Raw genomic sequence first — 25,828 nt, forward strand, 5'->3', positions numbered from 1 at the left:
GCATTTCGAGTATTTGGCTGCTGCTATAAATTTCCACGCGATAAGCCACTTGGTGGAGCGATCGTCTGTGGCCAGGGAGCTTCTGTAAAAAAAAAAAAAAGCTACGTTGCTCAGTGAGCCTTACCTGGTAAAATAACATTGGTTGATCGTAGAAATTTTTTGTTTTAGTTTATTGTTTTTTACATCATGGTGGGGGGGGGGGAGGCCTTCATCCATCAGTGGAAATATACAGGGGGCAGTCGGCGTCACGGTGCCTGACATCGTTACGCTGTTATCTTCCGATTCAACACGTTTGAATTCAGATATATTTTTGCTTGAGGCCCACCGTCCGACATAGGTTCGTTTCCCCACCTGCCGCTCTTTGCTTGCCAGCGTTGCATCTGCGCGGCGGCGGATGCGCCGCGCCGTTTCTCAGCGGCGCCACGAAGCAAACGGGGAAACGTCACGGGGTCCAGCGGCGTGAACAATCTGCTCGGCGCCTGTGCGCGAGCCGATTTCGTCGTCGCTCCATCGCCGCGACGCGCGTCACCTCCGGGCCCTCTCGACATTTAATTGCACGGCGGTTGTTACAGACGGGCAACTCGCGTCAAGTTCATGTATTAGGTATAGCCCTGTGAGCCATTCGGCTCTTGAATCGGGTGCAACAGCAACAAACAAAGCAACTAAAACATGAACAAAAAAACATCTTAAAGTTAATATGTGACTGAGTGCAAGCAGAAAATCCAGTAAAAGACAGCAAAATATTGCAGAAAAAACACCGTACACCAACGCTGTGTGCAAAAATCCCAGTGGGTTGCAAGTCAAACAACAACAACAACCACAAGACAACTTAGATTAAGGCCATCAGTCTATCTCTGTACTACAACAAACAAACATGGCTAAACCAATACACTTTTCGAAATCACCAAAATAAAGCCATGAAAGCAATGAATCAGTGATCATAGGAACTGTGACGGAATTTTCGCAATAAATGACATAAACAACATGTACTACCAAAACCCTGCAGCCATAGCTGGCTGCATGAGTCACTCCACAACAGCAGGAGCATCATTCGGAGTATTATAATTTTTCAATGGACCTTTAAGATCAAAACACAGGTCATACTTTGCAGTGATCATCCGGAGCGAAACATTTTATTTTAGGCCACTGAATAGCACTGGCAGCTAGGGGTGTACAACTCCTCTAGAGCAGTTTTGAGTGAAGATCTCATAGGTAGTGATTCAAATTGCAGTTTATTGGCAACAGCATTCCAGACCCAACGCATAGCGACGGCCGCGTGTCTAAGGGCGCACCGAAATAGCAGCGGTGGACACCTGTGGGTTTTGTAATGAAAGGTGGGATGCAAGAATCTGTCAGGGCCACTGATGATGCCCTATCCCCCGTGGCCTGCGGAAGGTCGCCGCGTACCAGGCCAGGTACATTTACATTTAAATTCCAGCCTCTAGGCAACCTCGTAACGGCTCATTTCACTCTCCTCCTTCTGAGCCCCTCGGCGATTCGATAAATTTGTCCGAATTCAAGGTCAGAATTCGAGCCATGAACACAGTATTATTATTACAATTGTGGTGATTGTAGCCGCCACTAGTGGCTGTAGCGGTCACTATGAACACTTTACGGAGTTTGAAATGTCGATTCTTACTCGCATGGTTCTGCGATGTCACAATACATCTGACCCCTGCACATGAAATCACCTCGTTGCTCCAGCTTCCACAGTGGTCGTACTCTCAGGGTCACGTTTCTTCCTTTGGCTGCCATTCCATTCCCAGTCTTATCCATCGGCCCATTTAGTGACACGTCCTGGCCAATTCCACTTTCATAAATTGTCAATGCGATGTCTCGTATGTATGTTGAACTTCTTTCGCATCGTACGTAGCCAACCATACTAATCGGTACCTGTTTAAAGCTGAATCGACATAGGGGAGACCCAGGACTGGCACAGATGTTCTTCACTGATGTTGGCCATGAGCAAGAATCGAACTCGGGTTACCGGGTTCATGAGCGTAGCTCACAAGCTGCTGCTGCACTATCACGCTCTCCACTTTATCTCTGCCCAAAACACAAAGATCCCCCGTGTAGCCTTAACAGGCTGTTGGGGGCAAGTGCGGTTAGTGAGCACCTATGAAGGCCGGCACGGCACACAAGGGGGTGTAGGTGGCCAACTCCACGCCCCAGTGGCGATGTTTACACATCGCACCAGGTACTCATTTGAGGCTGCGTCGACCTAGGGGAGGCCCGGGACCGGTTCGGATAATCGTCACCGGTGTTGGCCATGGGTGGGAATCGAACTCGGGTCGCCGAGTTTCATAGCGCAGCGCAGCTAACCATTGCACCCCCGATCCCCACGCACGCACGCACACACGCACACACGCACACACGCACGCACACGCAGGCGCTTCTCTACTTCATCCACGTGATGGACCACGTGGCGTCACGTGACTACATCCTCGTCTACTTCCACACGCTAACGAGCGAGGCCAATCAGCCCGACGCCGCCTTCCTCCGCACCGTCTACAACACCGTGGACTTGAAGTAAGCGGCGCCCGTCGGGGAGATGGAGGCGGTGGGGGGGGGGGAGCGGGGGGAAATGGCACTCCGATTAGCCAGTCGACCGCGGTGCGATCGGTCCAAAAACTGCCCGGTAGAGTCCGTGTTGCGCCCACTCCTGCGGTGTGTTGTAAAACACCTCCTCCACCCGACGCAGCCAGTCAGGTCGTCTCGTGAACAAGTGTGCCTGTGTGTTGCCACTTCAGCCATGCCGGCGTGTTGGAGAGAAATTCGCAGCATTTTTAATAATTTGGTATGACGTCCCTGTGGTAGCTACCGCCAGCATCATCAGGCAGTGGCCAGAAATCTGCCCGATGGTAACTGGCTCTAACTACGAGTGAAACACCATGCCATATTGTTAGGAATTGCGAAGTTCCACCACTGGCGAAGGGCTAGAGACGGGTTTTTATGCGAGTCTGTGGGTCGCTATGTCAATCTATGCATTTTATGTGAATCTCTTGAGTGTCTATGTAAGGCTTTGGGGTTCCATTTAAGCCTGTGGATATCTATGTAAGTCTTTAAGTCATCTCTATGTATGGTTGTGAGTCTCGGTGAAACTATGGGTCTCTATGCCAAACCATGGGTCTGTGTGCTTGAATATGGATCTGTCTCATGTTTGATTTGTGTGTGTGGACAAGTTTTTACTTATGGTGAGCGGTAGTGTAGCAGTTAGCACGCTGCACTATGAAGTCAGTGACCCGAGTTCGATTCCCGCTCACAGCCAACACCAGAACCGGTCCTGGGCCTCCCCTAGGTCGACTCGGCCTCAAATGTGCACCTGGTGCAATGTGTAACCATCGCTACTCGGGAGACGAGGGCGGACGTACGTGGTGCTGGCCACCCACCCGCTAATGTGTCGTGCAGGCCTTCATCGGTGCTTACAGCACTTGCCCCAACAGTCTTCCAAGGCTGTACGGGGAAACTTTATATTTGTGTGGGCAAGTCCATGGTAACGAGGCCAATTGCAGCCGTATTCAGCTGCCGTGGGCTCCGTGCTGTAATTCTGTTACCATGGGATTGGCCCCCCTGGGCACACCGTCGAGCTAATTCTTCAGTGAAATCCTACGATATAATAGGCCAATTAAAAATAATGACGGGTTTTTTGCCGTGATTTAGACGAAAGAAAGATATTGGTGTTTCAGCCGACTGGCTTTTTTTTTCAGGAAACGCACAGGTTTTTACAGCAAGATATACATATATATATTTTGTTACACAGACGTCTATCAAACTGCTACGCTGCACTGCGGTGTAACGGACGGCACGCTTCGCTTGCGACCCAGAGGTCGCCGGTTCCACCTCCTGGCGCGGCCGTTGAAACGGCGGTGCCGGGTTTCTTAAATCGTCCATCTGCCCGTACCCTCTCCCCCGCCCAGCGGTCCACCCGGCGGCGTTATGAATGGGTTCCACCACTGCGAGAGTTGATTGGCGGTGGGGTAAAACGCGGGCACTCCTCGCCTCTCCCAAGACGTCCGGCCAGCGTGGTAGAGTAGGCCCTTTGCCACGGCAGCTCCCAGGCTATGGAACGCTTTGCCTTTCGTAATAAGATGATCGGAGTCGTTTGAGCGAAGTCTGTCAAAATAATGAAAAAGTAAGAATAGGCTTAACTCTTTGTGGAAATAAAAACTGGTGTGTTATGATGTTTGAACACCAAACAGACACGCCAACGACAAGGCATCGAGTGTGCGTGAACCACAACGTACCTGTGGAAAAAACATGCAAACAAACATGCTCTGACAGTGGATTACAATGATGGTGCATATTCTTATTTGTCCATTTTATTTGATTATTTGTCACAGCGCCGTGAGAAAGAAATTTTCACCTTTTTGCCAAGGCTCGGCGTCCGTCGGTGGCGAGGCACATCTGAGCCGATCCTAGGTCGGCCCTTCCACCGACCCGCACGGACCACCGTGGCGAAGTACGGTTAGAGTGACCCCGTATAACAGTCACGGAAGCCTCCATCCAGCAGTGGATTGACAGAGTGTTGTGAATCATGAATGGGGGAAAATAAACTTTATTTTTTGCTTCGTGCGACAGCCACAATTATCGAGGTCCTCGCACCGGTTTGAGGTGGAGGGCCCGGCACGGTTTTCGTAATTCGCGAGCACTTCTTCCTCGTTCCCCGTCGGGTCTCGGCAGGCACTGTAAGACGGACGTCGCAGTCCATTTAAGAGGAAGCCGCTAAGCCCCGGCGCCGGGAGAAACGTTTGCCGCGTTACTAAATAAAGACCTCGCCGCGAGCCAAGGCCCGACCCGGGCCAGCGCGTTTTACTTTGGCCGCCGGCTGCCGCTTGTTTGCAGAACAGATTAGGTTCTAGCGGCGGTGCACACGCGGGGAGCAACGGCGTGCGGGGCATGCCGTACCGCCAGCGTGAAAGTTCCCACCCCCTCTCCCGGCAAGACACCGATTGGGAACGTTTGGAAAAATCCCAATCCGCTGCTGCTACCGCTACCACCGCCTTATTCATGGAGGGGGGGAGGGGGGGAGGGGGGGCCACCCTGCCCACTCCCCCTCGCTGCCCCCTGTCTCTCCCCCCCCCTCCCCTACTGCGCATCGGCACGTCCATCGCCTACACACGACCCGCGGGCTCGGGGGGGGCGGGGAACTACTTCGATAAGGGAATGTTTGTGTCACCGGAGGAGGAGGCGGCGGCGGCGGGGAGAATGGAAATGTTTGCGCGACGTTATATTGCCAGAGGTCACAGCTACCAACGCACGTACGTCTGAATCGACGTAGACATTTTGAAATGCAGTTTGCTTGCTGGAGCCGTGCACTTTATATTGCGAGAGGACATCACTTGCAAAGTAGACGTCTGAATAAATTAATAACTGCCCTTTTTGTAACGAATTGTCAAAAGGTGGCATAACCTCACATATCTTGATTTGCATCTCGACTGTGAAGGTAGCTTGACTGCAGTATTGTGAACTGGAGTATTGTGATTTTTTTATCCTTCTCTTTCTCTATTCCAATTTAGCTTATCCAGTGTCGTGTCATGAAACAGACATTTCCATTTATAATGCAAAGAGAAAGCAGTGTCACATCACCCTGTGCAAGAGAACGGCTTCTGGAAGGTGATATCACAGAAATACTTCTGAGTTCCTTGAATTGCCTCTTATCCACGCGAGGACGATGCTTTGAAAGCCACGTGGAGCTCACAAGATGTCACAAACACAACACGCAGTAGATCCCTGGCTTCGATCTCCCGCGAAGCTTACGGGGGACCACAATCTTTGTTGATCACGTCCAGTAGCATAAACCGTCATCACACGTGCTCCGGTGATCTTCGCAGCGGCGGCTGTGGTCTGGCCATCGAACAAAGACGGTCGCCGTATCGCGCTATTTCGGGTCCGCTTCTGCGGCCATCTGAAAAGCTCTTCCGATATCAGGAGACCACCGGAGCTATGGAATTTTAAATGTAGCTTGAAAACGAATTTCTTTCGAACTGCTTTTTGTGTTTAAGTTTGTTGTCCTTCCCCTGCACCTCTGATTACACTGGTCAACACACTTTTCTTGGCATAAGGTATTCCAAATGTCATTTTGGGGTGCTGATTCCAAATCTGGCATCAGTTTTTGTCTATCACATCAGGTTTTTGAGATATCAAATATTGCATTTTCAATAAAAACTGCAGAAGAAAAATATTAAATAAATGTGGATATCTACATAAAATGATATTATAAACACACTATCCTAAAAATACAGCACCGTATTTTTACACTAAAGCAGTCACTGACTCGCAACAACTTGCAATCATAAGTGACAGAGTTTATTTCGGGTAAAATCAATGAAAATGGGGTATGCCGATAGCATAAAAATGAGATGTGATAGAGCAAATCTGAGATCAGATTTGGAATCAGTACCCTGAAATGAGTCTAAAACAGCTGCAAAAGTCCAGGCCAGAAAAAAAAAAAATGTTGTTGACCAGTGTTAGCAACTGCATCCACTGCACAAAGAAACGTAACAACTCAACACCCGATTCGTCATCACAGTAATGCACCACTCTGCTATTACTGACGCAATTAGAGTTGTTACTTTACATCAACATCGGCCGCGTGAAGAATGTGGGACGATCACCTCTATTAGCAGCGCATGTGAGAAGATACATGACAATCGCCATGACAATCAATCCAATGAACGAGGCATCCACAGAGCGAGACATTTTCAGAACCCGGCGAGTCGAAGCCGAGATGCTTGACACGATTGTGTTTTGCGCGGTAACCCGTGACGGGGCTGAAGGGCGCCGACTCGCTACACTTTTGAGATCCCGTTCGGTTTAATCACAGGAGGCCTGAAAGCCGAATTGAAACCCAGGGTCTCGGCGTCGGCGCCTCCGGCGTGTTATTATTCCGCCGCACCTCTCGGCCACCCCCCCCCATGTTTGTGCGCTTCTCAGGCGAGAATGTCCAAGCGCGTGATTGATAGCCGCGCACCGCAATTGGGTCGCTCCGCATTTAAATGTAGGCCGCCCTGCCTGATGCAAACAAATCGCACGCGCCCTGAGATTGCTCAAATTTTGCCGGGACGAATATCCGGTGCTGGCCAAGGGCTCAGCCCCCGCCCACCCCCCCCCCCCACCTGCGTGTCACGGAATCACGTTGACTGATGGACGGTGGCCGACCTTGCGTTAATTTGGCCGGGAGGTCGCACGCACGCACGCACGTTTAAGCGAGGGCGCGGGGGTGACAAACAGGTGCGTCACGCGGCACGAGCAAAATGAAAACAAGGGGCGAAACAAAGCGGGAGAGAGGCACCCTTCAGAGACTACCTCCTGGACGTGCGACAGCGCCGCCTTTATATTTTGAGAATTAACAACACATTCGTCTCGCCGGAATCAATGAGCACAATTTAAACAATGTCAGCGCCTGACACGAAGAATTATAGCCTTCAGCTCCCAGCGTTAACCCCTTCCGCTTTGCCCGGTTCGTGACACGCCCGCCCGCTGGGTTTGACGACGCGCGGCGAACGTGATGGACCCCACCGGGAGATCCCTGCTCCTTGCGGTCCCCTCTCAGCCACTCTCCAGCGTTGCCTGCGACTCTCCGCTACCCTCGCCCATCTTCCCGTCGATCCCCAATCAAGCCCAGGCCTCCCCCTCCACCCTCCCGCTGGACAATCGCACTACACCCCAGGGTTATGATTTGTTATTATTTCTGGGTTTATTTCCCCCCCTCCTCTTTCCTGGTATTGAACTTGACCAAATATATTTTTTTCACAGCCCCCCCCTCCTCCCCCCACCTTACCCTCATTGTCGTGCGATAAAATGCGAGCGCGGCGGGCGAGTGGCCTATAGCAGCCGTCTGGAGCCGAATGTTCCCCCTCCGTTACGATAACGCGCGGTGACTCAGGGTGTCTCCGTCAGACCTTGTTTGGGGAGGCGAGTCTCAACCGGAAGCTCCCGTCCCTGCCGGGAGTGGGGTGGGGTGGTGGGGGGGAGGGTCGGCCTGCACTGTTGCTGTGCACCCATGAGAGGTAAAAGCGCAGCCCTGCAATCGCTTAGTCATGCCGCTGCTGGCGGAAAGCGCCTCCGCTCCTCTTCCGCGCCGGCCAGACGGTTTGGGAGAAGTAGGAGCCACCCACATTATACAAATAAAGACACACACACACACGACTAACCTGCCAACGACTAATTGTAATGGAGAACCCAGTTATTTTATACGGTTGATTGGACAGGAGGCAGTGGAGGTGTGTGGGCTCTGGGAGATGGATTCGAACCGGCGACCACCGGTTTGCTCGTCCGGCATGCTGAGCATCACCCCGCTGTACCAGTGATTCACTCTTCACGTTTCCCCAATCCCGTGGGCGTGAGAACGTTCGGTTGTGCATAGGCGCCCCGCGCTACCACGAGGACGCACGTCGGGCTAGCGGCGGTGCGTGCGAGCGTGCGTGCGACGCGCGGGTCTTTTTATTGAATTTTTTTTTACTAGAAGCGTTTACATTTTTTTTTTTCTCCTCGTTCAGGTATAAAAATAGGAGAGCGCTCGCGTGGGAAAACCGAATTGGTTATGAATGATCGCACGGGCGATTTCAGACCTGGTAAACACGTGCGACAGAAAAGAAAAACCACACGTACGCTCCACTCTGATTTATCTCACCCTGCTGCTGCGGCTAACGTTTGGCGTAGATACAACGCTCGCGCCCGGCCCCGTTGTCGATACACTGCTGGATGCACCGTGAGGGCGTCACTACGCCCGCGTTGGTGGTTGCGTAGACGTGGAAGCGTGGCGGTACAGTACAACACGATGTTTTGCCTCACCGCCCTCTGTTGCCCAACACGTAGCCCCCCCTTCCCCTCCTGTAAACCCGATGGCAGCCTGCGTGCACGCGACTGTCGGCCCCCCTCCTTCCGAGCACTATCCAGGCCCCTGACGTATCCTGCGAGATTCTGCCGAGATTGATTTGGTCCCCGTAAGCGCATTACTCACCGTTACCGTGAACGAACGAGCTTGCCGATTTGGGGGGGGGGGGGGGAATTACGATCTGACGACGAGCGTTCAGCGTTGCCGACGCGAATTTACGCAAGCGTCGGAGAAGCTCCGCTTGCAGGAACGGTTCCCCTCGATGGCGAGCGTCTGACCGTTGTTCATTCGCGAGCACCGTGGCCGTGCTGGTCTGCCACCCTTATAATTATAATTTCCTCGGCGTTGGCGGCGGTCTCAAGTTTCGCCACGTGCCGTTCGCGGCTCGCCGCTTGCCGTTTTACATCTTAGGGAGGCCCCGTGTTCTGCAACCCAAATATATCTATATTTTTGTTACACTTACCCAGCTCACTCTGTGATCTCATACATTTTTAATGCTGTTTTACTCCCCTGCCTTTTGTGAGTGCGACAATGCAATTAGCTAATATTAGTTAATATGCACAGAAGCGGGGTAATTCCCAATGCGGGAGGATCAAGAGCGGCGATGGCGAGCATGTCTGTAGGTACGTATGTTGAACATCTTTCCTCCCGTACGTAGCCAACCGTGCTCATCGGAGATGCGGGACGTCCATAGCAAACAGAGATCACCTTGTGCCTTTTAAACATTTTGATTGAAATATAATTTATTTCTAACTGCTTTTCGTAATTAGTTTGTTGTCCCTCCACGCACCTCTGATTATCACGGTTGGCTACGCACGGTATTCAAGAAGTTCAGCGTATATACGTACGTGCCAATCGTCGCATCTCGGCTTTCGCGATGGAGGCGGCTGTCACCAAAGAGGAGCTGTCAACGCTGTTTGAGAGCAGATTGATTGAAAGGTTTATATACCACAGAAAGATTAATCATTTTCAATCCATCATCATCGAGAGCAGTAGCAGCCATGGTTAATCCACTGCTGGATGAAGGCCTCCCCAAGATGCCGCCACCCCTCGTGATCCTGCGGTATAACGATCCGCCCCAGAACCTGTACGCGCGCTAATCTTCTTTTTTTATCACACATTAATTAGAACGTCAATAATGCCATTTGCTGTCGCGTCTTGTGATTGTGGGAGGTGATGGGGTGAGTGCTTTCGTCCGGCAGTGGATTGATCATGGCTAATGATTATGATGAATGCGATTTGTTTTTAGGCAGGAAAGCCTCACCCAGTGTCTAGGCTTCATCAGGAGGGGCTTACATTTATGTATATTTCCTCACTTAATTCTTGGCTCACAGAGATACCATGAACAAATTGCACCCGATGTAATTTATTATCATTATATTGGAGATGTTTTAGTCGACTCCATTCACGAGTGTCTCAGATGACTGCGTGACCCAACTCGGCGGAACCTGGAGAAAGCCCACCACGCAAGCGAACAGGGGGAATATTGAAAGTTTCATCGCAAATAAATTTGAGAATACATCGCTGTGTTTCCATCTCCGGACCACATCACAACACCAGGTATTCCCGTACCTACCAGATGCAACTCTGCTTAGCATCCCATATCTCTTGATGTCAGTCGCATTCAATTCAATTTGGTAATAATTTATGGTTGTTGAACTCCTTTCGCACCGGATGTAGCTAACCGTGCTAATTGGAGGTGCGGTGCAAGAACAACAATCTAAACACAATAATCAGTTCTCAAGAAATGAGTTTTCAATCTAGATGATTTAAAAGTACAGAGTTCCAGTGGCTTCCCAATATCGGAAGGAAGAGCGTTCCAGACGGCCGCAGAAGTGCATCTGTAAGCGTGCGATGCGCGGACCGTCTTTGTTTGATGGCCAGCCGAAAGCCGCTGCTGCGAGGATGAGGGAGCACACGTGATGATGGTTTATGCTCCTTGATGAGATGAGCGAGGTTTTGGTGGTTCATTTGTGGCAAGCACTTTGTGTAATGAGTGCGACCTTTACAATGCATTCGTTCGGCGACCCGAAATTATTAAGAACAATTACTTGGTACGTTTGTCATTTGCGGAATTACGTAGCGCGCAAGCACAAATAACACAGAGTGCGTGCACGTGGTATATTTTTCCATTTTAAGGCAGTGCGAGTTTTTTTTTCTAATTTCACTTAATATAATTTTGTCACGTTATTTTTGACGGCAGTGTTGCCGTAGAAATCCCAAAAGAATGCCAAAACAGTGTGATGCGATGTGAGAAAAAAAAGTTTGGCTGGCTGGCTGGCTGGCTGGCTGGCACACGGGTGCGCAGATGCGCGCGGTCGTGATGTGCGAGGCTATAATGACGTTGCCTGGTTTCACAGACGAGAGGAATATTGTCTGTAGGTATGGGGCAATGTTCCCGTGTGGTTTTACCCAATTTAATTATTTGAAACGTGACGCCGGCACGCATGGCCCACTCTCTTTGTATCCGATTGATAGGACGACGTTAAAATGTACCCGCGGAAGCAAACATAACAGGCGGCTGTATCGCGTAAGCCATCGGAAGCACTCGAAGTGGCATCCTCTGCTGTTTTGTCGCAAGAATTGTGACCGGGTTAAGCCACCCGATGGGACATTGCGGAGTCTGCGTTTGCACCCAAAGGCTCTGTTGCCACATCCATCTCTAGGCTCTGCAAGCGACAGGCCAAGGATGGGAATTTCAGAGGGCAGATGACTCGTATTTTAATTCGCCACCGTCTCTCCACTCCCGACCCCTGACAGGTTCACCCGGTCTGAGCGAGACGTGTCGGGAAGAGACGCGCATTGTCCGTGCCGTGTGGCCCCCCGCGTTGATTTCGCTATTGAAATCACCGACGGATATATTTGTTACCAACGTGTTTTGATTTTCCTCTTTGTCCTGCACTGCCGGCCACCGGTCCAATGAGTGAAACTGGACCGGTGGCCGGTGGTGTGGAATAGAGGAACAAGTAATTTTTTAACAAGGTACAAAACCTCTTTTTTTCCCTCTTTCTTTCATCGATGACGATGGGGGGCTGACGACTGCTGCCCATGAGATTAACGAGGCTGAACGAAGAAGCAGACTACGATGATTTAAGTTAAACTAGTTATTTAGTGGCGCACAAGAACACAAATAACACAAGTGTGTGTACGTAGTATATTTTTCCATTTTAAGGCAGTGTTCGTTTTTTTTTCTAATTTCACTGAAGAGAATGTAGCGACGTTATTTTTGACTGCAGTTTTACCGAGGAAATCCCAAAATGAGAAATCCCAAAACAGCTTAATGCGATATGAGAAAAAAAGTTTCGCTGGCTGGCGGTCGTGATGTCACCGCGCAGACATTCGTGATGACGTCACCCGCGTCCCGCAACGTCGAGCCAGGCTTGGTGCATCGCGTTGAAAGCCGGTAATCCCACGCGAGCTACGTGGGCCCACGTGAAGCTGGCCGCACTGGCTCGCCGCCCCCCCCCCCCCCCCCCCGCTTTGTCGTGTGAGGCTGCCATGGGAATCCGGGCTTGGCCCAATTGTCCCATTCACGGGCCGCACCGGTTCTATTTGTTGAGTGGGCATGGGAACACAGCCTAACATTTTACCAGCCTCTAGAGTTGCGGGGTCTCTGTGTGGGTCTGTGGGTCTCTGTGTGAATCGTTAGGACTCTGAGTGAGTTAGTGAGTCTTTGGGTCTGAGTCTATAGATCTGTGTGTGAGTCTGTGGTTCTCTGGGTGAGTCTATGGGTCTCTGGGTGAGTCTATGGGTCTCTGTGTGAGTCGTTGGGTCTGTGTGAGTCGTTAAGTCTGTGTGAGTGTGCAAGTCTCTGTATGTATGTAGTTGAACTTCTTTCGCATCATACGTAGCCAACTGGAGGCCTCAATGTGCGTCTATTGGTCGCTGCGGGAGTCAATGGGTCTATGCATATGTCTATGAGTCTGTGGCTCTCTAGTCTCTAGTCATCCTAGTAGCATCGTCTTGGTCTTTTCTCAAACCATATGAGTCTCACCTCCGTGACCTCCAGAATTAGCCTCCCGCACAATTTCCTTCATCGGTGTATCATCATTATTGTTATTTCTACGCAAGAGTCAAAAACCGGGGCTTACAATGTCCTGGAAAGTGCAGACTCACGGACATATTTTTAGTTTTCTTCCACCGAAGACGTAACAGATTAGACAACCACCTCTAAGAGAGGATGATCCCGTGAACACCTGGACAGGTGGCAACCCCCCCACCCACTGGCCCACCCTCCCCTCCAACCCTTCCACCTTCCTCGCCGTGAACTTAAAAGGACACGACCAGCGCCGGATTAGCAGTCGTCAGCGGACGCGTCCGAGTGACGCTGCGGCACCTGCCCCGTCCACCTTGCCTGAGCCGCTCGGGTTATTTATTTTATTCATTTTAATCCCACGTTTCCCGGCACTGACTGACGCACACGGAACGTGACGTCGGCCGAGCCAGTGCCGCGCAGCGACGCGTCCCCGCGTGGGCGCTCGCACGCACGCAAAGACAAAGATCCCCCGTGTAGCGTCAACAGGCTGTTGGGGCAATTGCTGTTAGCGAATAGCACCTATGAATGCCGGCACGGCACACGAGAGGGTGGGTGGCCAGCACCACGCCCGACCGCCTTTGCCTCCCCAATGGCGATGTTTGCTGCACACTGCACCAGGTACTCATTTGAGGCTGAGTCGACCTAGGGGAGGCCCACGACCGGTTTCAGATGAGCTTCACTGGTGACGACCGGTTGCCGGGTTGGTAGCGCAGCGCGCTAACCGTCGCACTCCCGCTCCCCACACACACACACGAGCACGCTCGCACGCACCCGCTCGCACACGCAAGCGAGCTGCAAGGCATGTGCACTCGGCGAGATAATGCGGGCGAGAGCCGTGCTCAAAGAGCGGCGGTTGGGGTCGGGGGAGGGGTGGTGATGGGGTGGAGTGGTGGGGGGGGGGGGAACGTCCGTCGAGTGGCCGGCGCGGCGCGAGAGCGTCACTGGTTCACGACACCCTAACACCGCCACGGCCGCGATGAGGTCACGAGCGATGAAGAAAAGCACCCTTCGCGCACTGTCGATCGGCTCTCGCGAGTTCTTCTCTTCCCTGCGCTTGAACGCGCGTCTCAAAATACACACGGGACACAGCGTCCTTCCTCCTGTGGCTGACGGTGATGTCGAGCGACAGCCCCGAGTTTACATCGAGGCGGCTGATGAGCCAGGTGATTGCGTCAGGAGCAGCTGTGATGATGAGGCCTCATCCTTTGTATTTTGTGAATAGGTGGGGAGATGAGGGGGGGCGGAAGCATTTAGTCTTCATTATTCTATGTCCCATGGTTCTGTTCTCGGTTGTGACCACAGTCTCCCGCACGCTGCCCGGGAGAGAGTTTTACATTTTCCACGTGCACATCATATGTGTCCGCATCTGTTGCGGTTTCTCGGCTGTGGTCCCGGCAAGCTGCGCGGAAGACCGGACCCGGGGACCTCTCCTGCGTCTTGTCCGGGTCTCTCGCGAGGCGGAGGTGTTTACTACTTCTTGTTGGCTCCACGTGGCTTTCCAAGCATCACCACCATCATCATCATCCCCAGGGTTGGAGTTTCGATAAACAAGGGATACGCTACCGCTAACTCGGAGCGACCGGGGGTTGTTTCCGCCGTTAATGATTAAACGAGAGAAAATCAAACATCGCCTCCCGCTGCAGCGTTCGAGTTGCACCGTCTCGTCCGCGACGTTGCGACCTTTCACCCCGCGTGCCGAGAGCTTCTTGACGAAGTGAAGGGGGTTCTTCCTCCCACCAAAGAATCTCGCCGTACGTGGCGTGGAACGTCGCAAGTGGGAGCGGCGACGCGGCCCAACGGCGGCGCTTCCGCCACCTGTAGCAGAGATCATGGGAACCTCCCTTGCCAGTATCAAATATAAGAATAGGTTTTACCCTTTCTGGCAATAAAACAGGAGGTGTTAGATGTTAGAACACCAAACTGAAACCTTTTGCAAAGAATCATGTCTGCATTGGTCACATATACTTGTGGTGAACATGTAAAACAAAAAAAACATGCTCTGGTAGTATATGATGATGCATTGTCCCTGAAACTCATTGGTCCACACCAGAGACAGCTTTCTTTAGAGCCTCTTCTCAAACGGTGTTCGACTAGAAGACGCCAAAAGGAAGGCGACCAGCACAAAGACAATGCACACTCAGGACATTGAGAGTTCGGGGTGAGCAGCCACATCATGAGACCTCCCTTGCCAGTATCAAAATATAAGAATAGGTTTTCCCTTTTTTCTGGCAGCAAAACAGGTGTTAAGATGTTCAAACACCAAACAGAAATCTTTTGCAAGGAATCCCGTTTTTTTTCACGGGACGCCCCCCTGATTGACGTCTTTAAAAACGAACTGGCAGTTGTTTTCCGGCGTCGTGGTCCAAATGTGTCAACAAAAATTGTTTATTGATTACCCCAAAATTACTCGATTGGTGATTACACACAGCGGCAATCATCGTCCCTGCCGGCAGACTAACACCCGTCTTGACGGGCCTGCGGGAACAAGAAGTTATAAACAGCCTGTGAGAAGGGCTCCCCGTTCACCCGGCGGTGGATAAGTCACGGCTGCTGGCTCTGGTGTGGCGGGGAGGGTGACGACAACCCCACGTGGTCACCGTGTGGGGTTGTTCCACATCGAGAGGAGCGTTGCTCGGAGGAGCTGGTAACAGCGTTCGGCGATTACACCACGTTGCTTCCACATCGTGAAGCGCTGCACGCTCAGGGCCGTGAGAGGCACTTGGTTGTGGTTATGGTTGTGGTTATTGCTGTGGTTGTGGTTATGGTTGTGGTTATTGCTGTGGTTGTGGTTATGGTTGTGGTTATTGCTGTGGTTGTGGTTGTGGTTGTGGTTATTGCTGTGGTTGTGGTTATGGTTGTGGTTATTGCTGTGGTTGTGGTTATGGTTGTGGTTATTGCTGTGGTTGTGGTTGTGGTTATTGCTGTGGTTGTGGTTATGGTTGTGGTTATTGCTGTGGTTGTGGTTATGGTTGTGGTTATTGCTGTGGTTGTGGTTATGGTTGTGGTTATTGCTGTGGTTGTGGTTATGGTTGTGGTTATTGCTGTGGTTGTGGTTGTGGTTATTGCTGTGGTTGTGGTTATGGTTGTGGTTATGGCTTCCGTTCCTCACTGTGTCTCGTGATGGGTGTTGCCCTTGGACTGCAGGTACCGGAAAAACCTCAAGGCTTTCTATATTGTCCACCCTACGTTCCTCTCAAAGGTGTGCTCATCATTGTCACCATCGTCGTCGTCGTCGTCATTGTCACCATCTTCGTCCCCAGTAATAACCAGGGTTGCCTGCTGGATCTGAACCCCCCTAACCTCTGGAACAATCGGCAGATGTACAATTGCGGGGCGTCGATGCTTTTGCAGGATTAGCTTTTGGTTCAATGCGCTGTTGGCTGAAGTTTACATAACACCAAAGTAAATGCATTTCATATGTTTTTTCAACAAACATATTAGAGAGTGTGAGTCTCAAGCAGCACCCACCACAGTGATTTTGTGAATTATCGCTGTCCAGTCTCACACTCAGATTCAACACACTCCAGGCTGCAACTTGACCATTCACTGTAAATCAATTGGGTAATTGATTGAGTCATCGAAACGCTGGTGGCGTTGAAGTTTAAACTCACGCACCCGGTCTGGTACCCACGCACGTCTGTGTACTCGCCGTTCACTGTGAACTGATGTACTTTTTTACTTATTTATAACTATAAACTACTTTTTATTTTACCAGATAAGGCCCACTAAGCTATACAGCTCTGTTTCAGAATCGACCTGTCCGCAAATGATAGCTCAACGAAGTGGGTCATCATCTGGAAATTTATAGCAGCCAAATACTCGTAACGCTTATTGGTTCTAAATGTGGAGGGAGAAACCGGAGGACCCGGAGAAAAATCCACGCGACCACAGGGAGAGATGGCAAACTCCAAATACACAGCAGGCGTCAGGGTCGCGATCAAACCCGTAACCTCCTGCATACCAGGCGAGGGAGTTAACATCTCGCCACCGCGGCGACTGTACCCCCCCTCCCCCCAGGTCATGACGTGGTTCTTCACGACGTTCACCGCGTCGGGGCTCAAGGCGAAGGTGCACAGCGTGCAGCGGCTGCAGCAGCTGTTCGCTCACATCCCCCCCGAGCAGATCGACATCCCCCCCTTCGTCCTCGACCACGACCTCCAGGTGACATGGCACGCTTTGCGGCCATCAGGCTGTCCGTCCGTCTCTGACCTTTTGTGTGTCTCCACGTCCGTCACTCTCTTTGACCTTTCATCTATCTCCACGTCCGTCACTCTCTTTGACCTTTCATCTATCTCCACGTCCGTCACTCTCTCTGACCTTTCGTCTGTCTCCACGTTTGTCACTCTCTCCGACCTTTCGTGTGTCTCCACGTCCGTCACTCTCTTTGACCTTTCGTGTGTCTCCACGTCCGTCCGTCTCTCTGACCTTTCGTGTGTCTCTACGTCCGTCACTCTCTCTGACCTTTCGTGTGTCTCCACGTCCGTCCGTCTCTCTGACCTTTCGTGTGTCTCCACGTCCGTCCGTCTCTCTGACCTTTCGTGTGTCTCTACGTCCGTCACTCTCTCTGACCTTTCGTGTGTCTCCACGTCCGTCCGTCTCTCTGACCTTTCGTGTGTCTCCACGTCTGTCCGTCTCTCTGACCTTCCGTGTGTCTCCACGTCCGTCACTCTCTCTGACCTTTCGTGTGTCTCCACGTCCGTCACTCTCTCTGACCTTTCGTGTGTCTCTACGCCCGTCCATCTATCCGTCTGTTTAACCGTCTGTTCATCTCTCTATCCGTCCGTCTGTCCATGTCTGTCCATGTCTGTCCATGTCTGTCCATCCGTCTGTCCGTCCGTTTGTCCGTCTTTCTCTCTGTCTGCCCGTCACTGCAATTTCTCTGCAGGGGAGGGGGTGGCCGTGGGTTGCTGGGGAGGAGGAGGGAAGTGTGATTATTTTATCGCCGACCGTTTCACAAAAACCACGGGAGCTGCTGCAGTTGGGAATGTTCCATCCATCCAAATCATAGCTCGCGCTGCACGCGGTAAAGGGTTCACCACGGCAGCGCACAATGGAGCCAGCGCAGTTAACTACGTCACGGTTAACTATGGCTTGGTTAACTACCGCGTGATTGACGTGTTTAGCTACGGCGTGGTTAACGACAGACGTGAGCCTTTACACCATTGGAACCTCATTTGCCAGTAAAAAATATGATAATTGGTTTTTTACCCTTCTATCTGGCAACAAAACTGACACCTTTTTTGAGTTGTGCGCCTTTTGGCGTCATCTGGTCCAACCCATGTGAGACTAGGCTCTAAGGAAAGCTGTCTCGGGTGTGGACCAATCAACTTCAAGGACAGTGCATATATTATCAGAGTTGTGTTTTTTGTTTGCATTATGGCTGCAGGTATTGTGGTCTATACAAACATGACTCCTTGTACAAAAGGTGTCAGTTTTGTTGCCAGATAGAAGGGTAAAAAAACAATTATTATCAGACGTGAGCCTGCCACTAACCTGCCCTCGGTGTACGCCCTGTCACGCCTCGTCAAAACTCTCCGAAGCTAAGAGGGGTTTCGAGCGCAGCGAGTAACAACGGATGGGTGGCCGCCACCGGTGCTTGCCATGTAAATTAGGGGGCGGGGGGGGGGGTGAGGGGTGCCGGTTGCAGGTGGCACGACCGTGTGGTGGCCCTTCTACCGCTCGATGCAGAAGGGTTTGCGGATCGAATCAAAAGGACCGCCCTGATTAATACTGTCGTGAGCAGCGTTTACCAAATTAACACCAATGCGTCGTTGGTGTTATTTTTTCACCACCCCCCCCGCCCCCTAATTTACTTTCTGTGCCGGCGTCACGGTGCGTGTTTAGCAGATAAAAAAATGTACTCGCAGATTACATCATTGGATGGAAATCCCCCACAACAACATCGACTGTGAATCTATTGCAGACCGCACAATCGTCTGCGAAGCGAAGCAGCTTCGTGATAATAATAATGAAAGCCTTGCGCTGGAAAATCGGCGCGAATACCAACCTGAATTTGACGACTTGACTTGAAATCTCCCCGACGTCCCTGCGCACATTGGCCGCGTTGAGTTCGCATCGACGCCCGCACGACGTTTCTCTCTTCCCGGAAACGAAACTTCGGGCATGTCGAGCGAAGCGTCGGACACGGCTGCCGTAACGTCGCGAGCGCGGCACAACCCAAAAACCCACCGTGGGGGGGGGGGGGGGGGTTGGGGCTACGCAGCACCACAGCCACGATGACCACACGCACGGTAGAGATCCATCGCGGTGACCTTGGTAGTAGAGAGCGGTGCGCCGCGTGAACCCGTCGCTGGCCTCCACTGGGGCTCTGCTCGCTCTTTCATTACGAGTCGGATGAAGGCGGTGGTCGCTCCGTACGCCCCGTTGTGGCTGTGTCCACGCTTCAGGGACGGCTCCCTTTGTCGAATCTTGTTCTTTCCACTCTCTCCGCAGGCGAACCGCGCGTACTACACAGATGACCCGTCGGGGCACGATCTGTAGACGGATTTGGAGCAACTGGAACCCCGGCGGTAATAACCCCGTGGCAACAGCGGCGGCCGTCGAGAGCCATCTCCTCCCGCCGGACACAGCCCAGCGTCGCTCGCACTCCCCGGCCTCTTGTAAACCAACGCGGTTGGGGCTTGGCCCTGACATTGTTGGACCGCGTCGGCGGCCCGCCCTCCCGTACCGCGTCAGTTCGATGCGCCCTCTCTCGCCCACCGGGCGTCGCTCGGTCGGCACGTGCGTCGTTTGTTTTGTTTTAGAGAAAATGTCAAGACTCTTCGGGGGGGGGGAATTATTCTGGGCGCTGTTGCCGAACCGTTAATGGTTTGTTTGCTCCATTTTTTAAGGGCTCCGGAGAACCGCCACCGAAAGATTTCGAGAGGCTAATCCGTCCGGCAATCATTGTACCTTCTTTCCCAATTCGTTTGCTCCCCACAGTACGTATAAGTGTGTGTGTGTGAGTGTGGGGCTGTTTCTTGCCACGTGAAGGTTATGCTAGGAAATCGTTGAAGGTGGGAAATGAATTGGGGTCGACCGTGAGGAGTAGGCTTCATCACAGCAGTTACGCGGTTGACGATGTGACACGGCCGTTGGTGGCGGCACTGGCAATGATTTGTACACTTGCTGTGCACACCTCTGGTGCTTGCGTCACAAACCCTGTCGCCCCCCTCCTCCCCCTCCGATCCTGGTTTGTCCAAAGCCGATTCCACACCCGGGCCCGCTTCCGAGCGAGCAGTTGTACGGCGAGGAAATGAATTGGTGTGTTCGGGATCGTAGCTACCGATCAAAGGGGGTCGGCAAATTGTCGCTGCGAATCGCTGAGCGCAGCCGACGCTTGAAAGTCGAGCCTCTCTCTCGTGCGAGCAACCCGAGTTGTGAACACTTGAGGGCATCAAGTTTTACGCAACTGGATCGCTCGGGTGTGGAGCCGGCTTGAGATGAGGCATCGTGAATGGGTCATGCGCAGGTTTGGTGAATGAACTACGTGGATTACAAGTTTCCTGGGCAACACTTTCAATGAAGAAACACGTGGAATTATATTGATACAACCCTGCTGCTTATGCACATACCTGGCACTCTGCAATAAGCTCTTTTTAACGCAAGCAGTTGTGCTCTTTGCACGTACACATATGCATTGTATTTAACCAATTATTTTTTGAGCGGGAAAATCTGGTACCTACTTTGATAGTCTCAAATAAGCTTTTGTGCACTGCGTTCATTGTCACTTTTTCCCCCGATTCTCTCCCAACGAGCAGTTCCCACAAACATGTGTGTGAATTGGCGGGGAGCGGCAGTGCTGTGGTTAGCGCGCTGCGCTATAAACCTGGCGACATTTGTTTTATTTCCCGCTCGCGGCCACCACCAGTGACGATTATCTCAATTGATTCTGGGCCTCCCCTAGGTCTACTCAGCCTCAAATGAGTACCTGGTGCGGTGTGTAAACATCGCCACTGGGGAGACAAAGGTGGCCAGGTATGGTACTGGCCACCCACCCCCCTCGTGTGCCTTGCCATCCGTCACAGGTGCTCGCTAACAGCACTTGCCCCAACAATCTATTTAAGCATTACAGGGGGGAGTCTCGGTCTTTTTTTGCGAATTAGTGCGGAGTGTGCGTCTCAGCAATGCCAACGCGCGGTGGCTCATTCACTGCCTTACCATTCAAGTCACCGGGGTTCGATTCCCAGCCGTCGGTGGCAAGTGGTATCTGATCCTCGACTAGTTGTCCTCCCTTAGGTCACCTCAACCGCAAATAAATAAAGCTGGTATGCTGTATGAATGTCAGCAATGGGGAGACACTGGTGACCGGTCACTGTGCCGATCGCATCACCACTACCATCACCACCACTATCACCATCACCACCACCATCACCACCACCATCACCACCACCATCACCACCACCACCATCACCACCACCATCACCACCACCATCACCACCACCATCACCACCATTACCATCACCACCACCATCACCACGTCGTTTGCAGCAATTTTTAAGAGGTACCCACAAACAACACTTGTTGTGTCGGATCTCATCAGGCTGAATTGAAGTGGTCTCCGTGTTTGCGCGTGCGTGACCCGATCGTTTCCTGTGCCTGCGGGATTCATGTTGGTTTCGTGCTTTAATTTTATTTCACGAAAAATTCTGGGCGGATCGGCCGCCCTCTCTACGTGGCGGGAAAGGCACACGAGCGGTGAACAGGAGCCCTCATCCCTCCGCCCCCCCATCCCCCGCCCCCCCCGCCCCCCCACGCACAATCAGAGAGGGTCTCCACTGCACGGCGAGAGGCATGCAAATAAAGATTGCCTCTTCGGTGCCGCGTACTTTAATACATGGGCGGGGATACGGCGCCGATCCATTCGTAGATGCCCCACCGGAGCAATAGCGTGAAACTGTGGAGAAAAAACAACAAGCCCTCGACACGTTCCCCCCCCCCCCCCCCTGCAATCCAGTTCGATTCGATCTCCCGGTGCGACATTTGAGACAACGTCGCACGTTTATTAAATCCCACATTTCACGGCCTTAATTTACGTCGAACGAGGTCGGGTGTCATTATCTTCATCAATATAACACAAATCGTCAATTGTAATGACAATAAACGAGCGACCACCTTAAATATTTTTGCCACCGCGACTCTCAAATCTGGCTGACTTCTCGGCAGAGCGCAAAATCTAATTCCCTGCCGCACGCCCGCCGGCTCGCCCGCTCGCTCGTAATGTCTCTTCCGTGGCAATTGGCCACACCAGAGTTGCGCTTAAACGGAACCTGTCTCCCGGTCGGACGGGCGAGGCATGGAAATCAATCGGCACACTTCATCCACGGGCAGCAAGCGGTGAATGGCTTGTGCACGGTCCCGCTAACCCGTAGGTATTAAGTAAAAAAAAATATTTAATTTATTTACCGTTTCCATTGTGACGTTTTTTTCAGTTTTGTTTTACCGCAGCTTGCCGTGCCATGCAGCGGGTACTTTTTCTCTTGTCCTTTTCGTTTTTTTCATTGGCGGGCGCTGAATGTCGCGGGCGCCCGTGATGTCAATGTGAACCTACGGCAGCGCTGGCAATGCGGGAGAGTGGTGTGCACTCGTGCATCCCGCACACACACACACGCAATGAAGCCACGTTGGTCGTTGTAAAAAGAACAAAACCTAATCCACGTCATTTATCTGCGGCCGACGGAACTGTGCGCGCGCGTGCGCGTGCGAGTGTGTTTTGGGACCAAAAACGCGAGGTGCGTTTAATTTCGACGTGTTGTGTTTTGTCTTTTTTTACCACGGCGCTCTATAGGAAGCCCTCGCGTCCACCCGTCGCGCCGGGCGATTCGTTTGCGTCGCTTTGACGTCCACGCGCTTGCCCCCCGCGAACTCACGCGGGCGAGAGCAGGCTGGTCAAGGGTCCGTGAGGAGGCATTCCCTCCCGGCGTCCTCCGCTGTGTACCGCGCCCCCCGCGACCTACGTCGAATATTTCCCAAAATCCGGTTGTGGATTTTACGGATCGGCGTGGTGTTTTTCCGTCTGCAAGCGTCCGCGCGCCGTCCGTCGTCGTCCACAGCTCCGTCCGTCCGTCGGTTGCGCTCGATGTGATCTTGAAGCCCCGTTCTGAAATCTGCTGCACGTGCCCTGGCCTTGGCATTGCTTTCCACCACTCGGTTTTGATTTACCGCCAGCCCTGACGGCTGATTTGTTCCGCCACGATTCCCACTTCCACTCTCACCCCCTCCCACCCTCTCGCCCCCCTCCCCTCGTTAATTTGGCACGTCGTCGCTCCATCGATCGACCTCGCACCCCCCCCCCGTGCCGTTGGTGTCGAGGCCGGGGTGTGATGACGAGCGATGCGCGGATGCCAAACCCCCGGAGCCGGTCGTCCTGACGTGCACCGCAGCGGCGTTTAAAAACCTTGCGAGCAGATGCCGACCACATGTTTTTTGGCGTTCATATTTTAGTTTCTGTAATTATTTTTCACTGTGTCGGTTTATCGCTTTTTTTTTACCTCTGTAGGCTTGGGTGTTTATTTTTGGTCCCGGATGCAGAGTTTTACGATGGAGTGCGAATTTCCACTCAGTTCGTTTTCTTAGGGGATCTAAATTCCCCGCCGTGTTTGTGTGTAGTGTCGCCAAATTGCACATTCTAGGCGAGTGGTTGAACTTTTAGGATAAATAAATGTCTTTGGTATTATTGTTATTCGTCTTGTGGCACGTTTGCCTGTGAAGGTCCAGAAAAATCATACTTTTGTCTGTGTGTGGGTGTGGGGAGCGATGGCACAGTGGTTAACGCACATGGATAGTACTTGTGTGTGTGTGTGCGCGTTTCTGTGATCATATGTGTAGGTGCAGCGGTGGCGTAGCGGTTAGTGCGACGGCCTCCGAACCCGGCAACATAGGTTCGATACCCAGACACGGTTAACATCAATCGCTTTTATCTGAACCAGTATTGGGCCTCGCCTATGTCAGCCTTACATGAGTATGGTGTGTCAACCTCCGAACCAGGGAGATGAAGGCAGGCTGGGTGTGGTTCTGACCACAACACGCGATTGTGCCGGCCTTCATAGGTGCTCGCTTAACTGCACTTGCCCCAACAACATATGCAGCCTATACAGCGGGGGGAGGGGGATGGGGACATGCGTGAAAAGAGCTTCATAGCTCATCGGATTCGGACAGTCTAAATAAAGATTCTGATTCTGGAATCTTTACTTTTGTGTGCTTCTGTATGTCCGCGTGTGTGTGTGTGTATATATATACTGCGTGAGGATCGGTAGTGTAGCGGTCAGCGCGCTGTGCTACGTGACCTGGTGAAAGCGGCAAACACCAGTAGCGATTGTCTGAACCGGTCGTGGGCCTCCCCTAAGTCGACTCAGGCTCAAATTGGTATCTGGTGCAGTGTGCAAACATCGCCACTGGGGAGACAAAGGCGGTCGGGCGTGGTACTGGCCACTCACCCCCTCGTGTACTGTGCCGGCCTTCATAGGCGTTCGCTAACAGCACTTGCCCCAACAGTCCGTTAAGGCGACACGGGGGATCTTTGTGTTGAATGTACACTGCGTTCACATCAGGTGGAGTTGGCCAGTAATCCTCACGGGGTTACGGATGGTCGCGTCCGTCCGTGTTTTATCGCCGGACAGGCGGTGACGGCCGGCTGGCCGCGGTGACGTGGGGGACGTACCGGTGAGAGAATGCGGCCCCCCCGGCTCCCGCCCCCCCAGTCCCACGCTGTCCGTGCCGGGACGTGCGTCCCCCTCATGGCCCCACCGAGATCGGCAATCACTCGCACGGCCTATATTGAAGTGGCGGCAAGAGTTGGAGGGTGCTTTCTTGCCGAGATCTGGTGACGCCGAGATCCGGTGACGCCGAACAAATGCGAGTGACTTGCCGTTTCGTTCTTATTATAACAATGTAAGTGTGTGTGTGTGTGTCATCTCGGTCATCTAAGTCGGTTGACCCGTGGCACCCGGGTCTGCCCCGTGACCTACTGCCAGCGGGCGTTCGACACTTCACGTGGCCTCAAGGTGCACATGGCCTGGCACAAGCGTCGTGGTGACGTCACCGCCACTTAGTGGCGAATGGCGGTTGTTATTGTTGTGTGTTGAACTTCTTTCGCACCGTGCGTAGCCGACCGTGCTAATCGCAAGTAACAAGAACGAAAGCCTCAACGAGTTCCAACTCTCTTCTTCAGTAGGGTCCTGCCAAATGCATGCTCCTGTGTGTGTGTGAGATCCCAGTTGAGTAAGTTTGCAATGTTTTCAGCATTTGCATATTGCGTGTCGTGTTCAGCTATGGGTGGAAATTTGAGAACTCTCAGTAAACCCATGGCGAGCATACGAACTGCACGCAGAAAGGCGCCCGGGTCGGGAATTGAACCCCAGGCCCTTGTTGCGGTGAGGCATGAGTTGTCACCACCCTGCGACCTGTCAATTCGAGAATGAAACCGATCCCGTGGAACCGTGTTCATCGGCTCTTTGCGGGTTAACGTTCGCTTGCTTCACACTTTGACACAAGTAACAAAAAAAACTCAACAGTCTATCTGTAGGCTGCCGGGTTCACAATGCAATGTGCTAACCGCTGGTCCACAACAAACGGAGGGAGGGAGGGAGGAGGAGATGGGGGGGGGGGCTTTGTTATTCGCGTCGCTTTGAGTCACTTTTGCCGGCTCGGTGGGACGCGCGGGCAAGAGTCGGAGCGGACCTTGCGTGGAGACGCGGGGTGAAGTGAACCTGCAGGGGTTAACGCACGCCACCTCCCCCACCCCCTTCCCCATGCAAGGTGACGCTCACAGCTTGTGACGGTTTGTTTCAGGGGCTGCTAAGTCTAACGTGAAGAGATCTCTGCCGGTTGCCTGTGCGGTGGAGTAGGGGAGGGAGGGATGCGCTTTTTTGTGGTTCCGTCAGTAACAATGAGATGTCACGCCAACGCGGTTTACAGGGCTTCACGTGTTGCGTCCGTGTCTTTCCCTGTGATTACCC

At 52.5% G+C, this 25,828-nt stretch overlaps 1 protein-coding gene across 1 annotated transcript in view; it reads left to right on the forward strand.

Moving 5' to 3' along the window:
- GDAP2 (ganglioside induced differentiation associated protein 2) overlaps positions 1–25,392 on the forward strand; it is a 115,870-nt gene extending 90,478 nt beyond the window's left edge. The window contains exons 11-14 of the mRNA XM_078877276.1: positions 2,390–2,529; positions 16,017–16,071; positions 16,890–17,033; positions 19,326–25,392. Of these exons, the coding sequence (XP_078733402.1) occupies positions 2,390–2,529; positions 16,017–16,071; positions 16,890–17,033; positions 19,326–19,373 (387 nt within the window). The 3' untranslated portion in view covers positions 19,374–25,392. The remainder of the gene's footprint in view (positions 1–2,389; positions 2,530–16,016; positions 16,072–16,889; positions 17,034–19,325) is intronic.
- The last annotated feature ends 436 nt before the right edge of the window (positions 25,393–25,828 follow it).

The sequence above is a fragment of the Lampetra fluviatilis genome, chromosome 47, assembly GCF_964198595.1.
Source record: "Lampetra fluviatilis chromosome 47, kcLamFluv1.1, whole genome shotgun sequence".
NCBI lineage: Eukaryota > Metazoa > Chordata > Hyperoartia > Petromyzontiformes > Petromyzontidae > Lampetra > Lampetra fluviatilis.